Below are 6,464 nucleotides of genomic sequence, written 5' to 3' on the forward strand. Positions count from 1 at the left end.
CTCATTTCAAATCCATGGTTTAAAGCGGATCACATATAGACTCATCAATGGGCCGGGTCAAGTCAAGACTAGCGTAGCCCGGTTCAGCCAGGCCCATTCACAAAATCAGGTGATGTCTCTTATTTGAAAGATGTTCTTGCAGCCTATCATCAGCCTATGTGACTCGTTTATATTGTTCTTTCACTACCATTATATGTTATTGCCTAATATGAAAGAAAGATCAAAGATGGGAAACTGCCAAGTCATGAAAGATATAGCAATGGGAAAAAAAGGCAGAACTAAATTCAGAGAACTTTTGGAGCAAAGTAACAATTTTATAACATAATCACAGTGAATAACTATGACATGAACTACAAAGATAATGAGTTTGTCTTAAAGATGGCTTTCAGAGGAAAGCATTTCGATCTAATATGGAACAGAGAAATTAACACAATGATCCAGCAAGAAAATATGTTCAAGCAGAAGAGGCGTAACTTCAGTGACTTTAAAGCCCTTGCGCCTGACTCCCACAAAATGTTGGATTTATTCAACTCAACCACAAGGTCGGTCCCTATGTCCACCCGCTGAACCCAATCTCTAAGAGAAAATGAGCAGGTTCGCATTTTGCAGTGTACCCATATTTGGATGTGTTGTACTTCCGATGCACACCAGTAAGTTTTCCCGTTGAAGATTTCTGATGGAAAGTAACCATCAGCCTGGAGCATTCCCTGTAGTAACCCAAAACAAAACAATAAACATGACAATTTGTCGGCTTACTCTGGCAACTTGAGAATTGAGATAACAGGAATGGAATACAAATGCTTACAGCAATTGGTCTAGAGCATAACCAGTGTGCCACTCACAGGTCTTACTCCAATACTTAGACCCACTCAGAGTGCACATAGCACTAAATACTGCAGCTGCTGCAAGAAGAGAAGGCGGGAATCTCAGCATTTCATGCTCCACCAAGCAAAGTTCAATCAAAAAGAATGACAGGAGTTCGATCTGGTTAAATGTCCACCCATAGAAAAACCAAGAGTCAGAAATTAATCACCAGTAAAAAATTGCAAGATGCTAATAAATAAGTTGAGTTCCCCCCACTTGGAAAAATACCTTCTTGTCTGCTTCAGCTGCTTTAAGGTACCGTTTCATGAAGACATATGGGGTTGGAATCGACAAATTAAATTGTAAAGAGTTGATCATCAGTTTCTCCTGTTACAGGACATGGAAGCAATCAATGATATATTTGCTTGTAATGCCGAATTTACAGCAGCAGTAGCACCAATCTGCATATGCTTACCATTTCAAGTACTTCTTGCCTGCTGTAAGCTTTGTCAGATATCAGTATAAGATCTTCAACAACTGGAACCGATACCTCTTCATATTTGCTTGCCAGAAGCATAGCTGTTACACCTACTAGTTGGAGTTTCTTTCGCACTACTGGCTTAAGAGCTAAAAAGCGATCAATCAGGTTGACTGTCAGATATAGCGTCTCCTCCATGAGCTCAAACTTGTAATGGACCTTTAGTTCAACATCAGACAGTTAGTGGGGCCATTAGATATAGTCAACTCCCTCTGGACTATAGGAAACTAAGTAATGCTTTGCAAAATTACCTCAATCAGCCAATCGATGAGAATGGCTCTCATCTTTTCGTTAATGTCAGGTTGCCTGTCCATATAATTCGAAGGAACACAGCTAGTATTCTGCATAACAAAGATAGCAGTAAGCGTGATTTACAGTCATCAATAGAAATTAGAAAGCACATAATCCATACTAGCTTTGTCAAACACACATTAATGCAGAATAATGCTCAACCAACACAAGATTGCTATTCCACCTAAAATACATTATATTTCTAAATCAATCAGTAAATTGAAGAATTCAGTAGATAGTCTTTGCATAATGCACCCTATCAGTTGGGTCTTTCCCAGAATAACAATTACAGATTGACTAAGGCTGTAACCTGTGCAAGAAACTACTAAGTCAGAACTCGTGCAAGATAGGATCGCTAATTATACCATTGGATTTCACAGCACTGCCTTATTTCCACTAGCAATAGTTAAACATCCCATCACTTGAAAAAAATATTTCGAATAACAGAACATACATGATAAACTATGTGCATTTCAGGGAGACATCAGAAGTAACCTTAGTGGCCTTGTCCTATCAAACACAGGATGATCTATGAGCATTTAAGGAAAACTAAAGCCAACATTAGCATCCTAACAGCAAATGTTCACATCTCGAAATAGTCGGAGAAGAACTGATCTAGAATGAATGAATGGTAGAACAGGCTATATACCTCCACTTTCTTGTAATAGGTATAGATATCATCAACATATTCGGTTACTGCTAGCGGATTATTCTGATCACCACTATCAATGTCTAATATTGACCCATCAATGTCCAGCATCGGCCCATCAATATCCTCCATTTCAACTTCTTCATCCTAATATCAATGCAAATAATAGACCAACCAATCTAAAGTCAGATCATACAGTGTATAAGTTGACTAGTATCGCGTTCTGACATGAGTGTCGGATCATACCATACGATCAATTTCATCGAGCATTGCTTCAGTGTGTTGCACAAACATTGGTACAGATGTATCATTATTCACCTTAAAATCATCCACATCTATAATCTCACAATCATTTAGCTCCTCTCTTGCACTTGTTTCACATCCAATTGGTTTCTTGATCTCCTTAATCAATACAAATCATTACCACAAATTCAGATTTCACTTCAATTATAATTACCATTGAAAGTAATCCTATGAAATGTACAAATAGGCACCTCAATCACATAATGCTGTGTATTAGCCATCTCCGCCGCAAACTTCCTAAACATACAAAAATTCACAACCAACACTAACATGAATATTTACACACTATGATTAATCCACATTGGCAAAACAAATGCACTAGGAAATCAGAAATTAACCTAGTGACCGGGCGGTGACCTGGAATTGCCGGAATCTTTCCAAAACCATCACCTTTCCTGTATTGCCCCAATGACAAAAACCCAATTTATTAAACAAGAAACAAACACAACCCCAATTGCTAAAACCCCAAAATAAAAAATTAAAATTATTTAAAAAAAAAAAAAAAATCTGTTAGGGTTTAGGAAATTAATTACTCAGAAATGGTTCTTTTGTTGATTCCACAAGGATTATTAAGTGGAGCTCCAATAATGTTGCGATTAATGTCTCTCAATGCCCTCCTGTTATGCCCAATTGGTGGCATTACCTTTCCACTTCTTGCTTGCATCCCTCCTTAAATCATCGAACAAGAAAAACCCAATTGCCAAATTTAGGGTTTTCAATTCCAAAATCACAAGAATTTAACAAAAAAATTTAGAAAAATTGTAAAGTTCAAAATTTTAACTTGATTGAATACCTTGAACAATTGAGTGATTGATTATTGTCGGATTGTTCTCATCTGATCCCGCCATCTTCCTCTTCTATTACATCAAAAAATCCGCCCAACAAATCAAAATGATGATCGCAAAAATGGGCTTAATGCAGAAAAATTCAATCAAGAAAAAAAGTCTAAACAAATCCAAAAACCCCAGAAAATTTAAACTAAGAAAATTAATTACTCACCCAAAAACAACAATTTAATGATGTTCAAGAATAAATGTTCAAATCAAACAGTCCGTTTTTTTTTCTTCCCAGAATTGATTGAAGAAGAGAGAGAAAGAAATCAGTCAGAAAAATTCAAACCCCATTTAAAAATCAAATTAAGATTGAACAAATTGGGAGTGTAATTCTTATTCTCTCTCTAGATTTCTCTCTCTCTCTCACTCTATTCTCTCTTTCAAATAAGGAAGACTCTTTCGAAATTTTAGGGTTCATAAACGAGAAGAAAAAAAAAAGAGAGAGGAAATTAAAGAAAAAAAAATTAAAAAAAAAGGAAGAAGAAGAAGAAAAAAATTATGGACTAACAGAAAAATAAGGCAAATTGATTAAATTATGTCGGCGAATAAATTTTTGAAACTAACGGCTAGTAAATGAGAACCGTTGATCTTGGGCTTGTGCCCTTTCTCTAACGGTTATCTCTGATCTGCTTTCAAATGTCCGCCCTCAGGTTTATTTCCGTTTTCTTTCTTTTTTTATTTAATTTAATTTAATTTAATTTTTTTTTTATTTAATTTTTTCTGATTAAGTTTGATGGTAAGAAACTTCGTAATTTAATTGGATCTAATGTTATGCGTAACACCATTGTTTCCATGTGGTCCGATGTGTGTTAGGGTCTTAGATGTTGCCATGTGTAATTGATCCGTTATCAAAATTATGATTTTGTTTTTTTCTTTAAAAAGGAGAAGAATAAGAAAAGCAATAGAATACGAAGTACCTCTTGGCCACTAAAAGTCTTAATTAAAAGTCCTTAATGAATTAATTTTTTTGAGCATATTTCTTGTCTTAGTAGAGTAGAGAATTCAATGAACTTTTTGATTGTTGGTTGCCTTTTAGTACTTTGCAAAAAAAAAAAAAAAAAAAAAAAAAAAATTAAAAATTGACAAAAATAAAAAGGACTTCATTAATAAAATATAGTTAAACGACACTTATAAACAATTTCTAGAAAATCTAAAATTTCAATAAAAGTACAAATCACCTTATACCTAGTTACATTGCAGATTCGATCAACGATCGTCTTAATAAAAACCTTCATCCAAAACAATACAATCTGTGAGTTAGCACTAAGGCTTGAGATCCACTGATTTACAATTGTTTGGATGAACTAGTACTTTGCAAATTGTGAATTTAGTTTTTGCAAATTGCATTATAATTATTCGATTATGACAGAAAGGAAAAAAAAAATAGATATTTAAGTTGTTCTTTTAAAATTTTTACGGTTTTATCCATATATAGAGAGTTGTGCGGAAAGTGTAGAAAAAGGGGTGCTAATTGAGTTAAGCAGCTCGCGAGCAACTCGTACTCGACTCTGTCAAAACTCGATCCGAGTTAGCTCGACTCGAATTCGACTCAACGACTCGAGATGTTAATAAGCACGAGTTGAGCAAGTTCTAACTCGACTCGATAAGCTCGTGAGCAACTCGATAAACTCGTGAGCAATTTGATAATATATTATTAATACAATTTGCAAATAAAGTTGCTATCTTTAAACAAATTTGACACTTATTAAGCCTTCGGTTATATTATAAAAAAGAAAGAGTAAATATTTAATAATATCTATATATATTTAATAAGGAAAACAATATAAATTGAACAAAAAAATAATAAATAAAGGCATATAATAATATAAAGACCAAAAATTTTAACGAGCAGATTGTGAGCTACTGGACTCGACTTGAAACTTTAACGAGCACGAGTCAAGCGGGTTTTATTTGCTCGAAACTTTAGCAAGCACGAGTTGAGCACGTATAAAAAGTTTTCGAGTTGAGTCGAGCACCTACCTACCCTCACCTTGTGATCAACTCGCTCGATAAGCACCCCTATTTATTAATTGGATCGCAAACAAGAATTTTAATTTTTTTTTTTTATTTTGACGAAGTTTGAAAATTTTCTTAGACCAAATTTGAAATATATTAATGTTACAACTTTTCTCTATCAACATCAAGATACTGACCCTGAAACAATACATTTTCTTCGAGCTTTTAGATAGGCTAGTCTTGAGAGAAGACGAACATATTCTAGTCTGTGCATAGTGTCTTTACGTATATGTACGAAGTACTTAGCATCCTCCATTCTTTTTTACTCGTACTTGAAACGTTATAACTTTTAACATAATAAAATTTGTACTCTGAATATCGTTTTTTTAATTAATAATTATGATAAAACATAGAAATGTGGGTCGAAAACATATCATAATAATCTTGATGTATCATATTATCAACTTTTTATAATTTTTGTAAATAAAAAATATAAACATTAATCGCTGAAACTTTTTTTTTAAAAAACAAATGAATTCATTAATTAAAAGTTATATGACATCTACAAATAAAATCTAAATTCTAAATACATAACAATGAATCAAATAATAAGGCAAGATTTCCTTCATCAAAGATACGATCGTTGAATTTAATAGATCTTGCACAGTGGTACATCTCTCGCACACATCGTTGGAATATACAATCTTTTTGGAAAGACGATATAATGATTTGTTGTAGCCGTAAGGATAATTTTCATCTAATACACTTGAGCGCATTTGAACATTTGATAACCGTTGCAATACTATACGAATTTTTTACCAACGAACAAATAATAGGGCAAAAGATGATTACTTTTTTATAAATCCTAACACACAAAATGTAACACTCCCAAATCTCCTTCTACGTAAATACTATAATAATACGTATACAAATACCGTAGAGATAGACTTGGACATATTTCCGCCATGTGAAAACGTAAGGCTTAATAAATTACTCAAATTGCAGCGGAAAAATAACTAACTTTTATTAAATAATATGAATAACTATAATAACTGTTTCAAATAACTTTAATAAAACTTGTCTAGTCATA

The 6,464-nt window shown here is 33.5% G+C and overlaps 1 protein-coding gene across 1 annotated transcript; it reads right to left on the minus strand.

Annotated features, from left to right (window-relative positions):
* Window positions 1-324: 324 nt before the first annotated feature.
* LOC145614422 (G2/mitotic-specific cyclin-2-like) lies at window positions 325-4,054 on the minus strand. Its single transcript, XM_081669477.1, has 12 exons — window positions 3,585-4,054; window positions 3,379-3,442; window positions 3,119-3,254; window positions 2,924-2,980; window positions 2,777-2,822; window positions 2,529-2,684; window positions 2,283-2,429; window positions 1,594-1,683; window positions 1,280-1,501; window positions 1,093-1,191; window positions 806-984; window positions 325-707 (listed from the first exon to the last, which is right to left on the minus strand). Exons 2-12 carry the CDS (start codon window positions 3,431-3,433, stop codon window positions 551-553), a joined length of 1,344 nt encoding a protein of 447 aa, XP_081525603.1. The 5' UTR covers window positions 3,434-3,442; window positions 3,585-4,054; the 3' UTR covers window positions 325-550.
* Between the last annotated feature and the right edge of the window lie 2,410 nt (window positions 4,055-6,464).

Source organism: Chenopodium album, chromosome 25 (genome assembly GCF_948465745.1).
Source record: "Chenopodium album chromosome 25, dcCheAlbu1.1, whole genome shotgun sequence".
NCBI classification, from domain to species: domain Eukaryota; kingdom Viridiplantae; phylum Streptophyta; class Magnoliopsida; order Caryophyllales; family Amaranthaceae; genus Chenopodium; species Chenopodium album.

Bases quoted from the DNA above. Each gene is read 5' to 3' on its own strand.
- LOC145614422 (XM_081669477.1), bottom strand. From the start codon at position 3,433: ATGGCGGGATCAGATGAGAACAATCCGACAATAATCAATCACTCAATT. The intron at 2,430-2,528 runs GTATGATCCGAC...CATTGATATTAG, and splicing joins TCGATGAAATTGATCGTATG to GATGAAGAAGTTGAAATGGA. The intron at 708-805 runs GTAAGCATTTGT...GGGTTACTACAG, and splicing joins TATGCTCTAGACCAATTGCT to GGAATGCTCCAGGCTGATGG.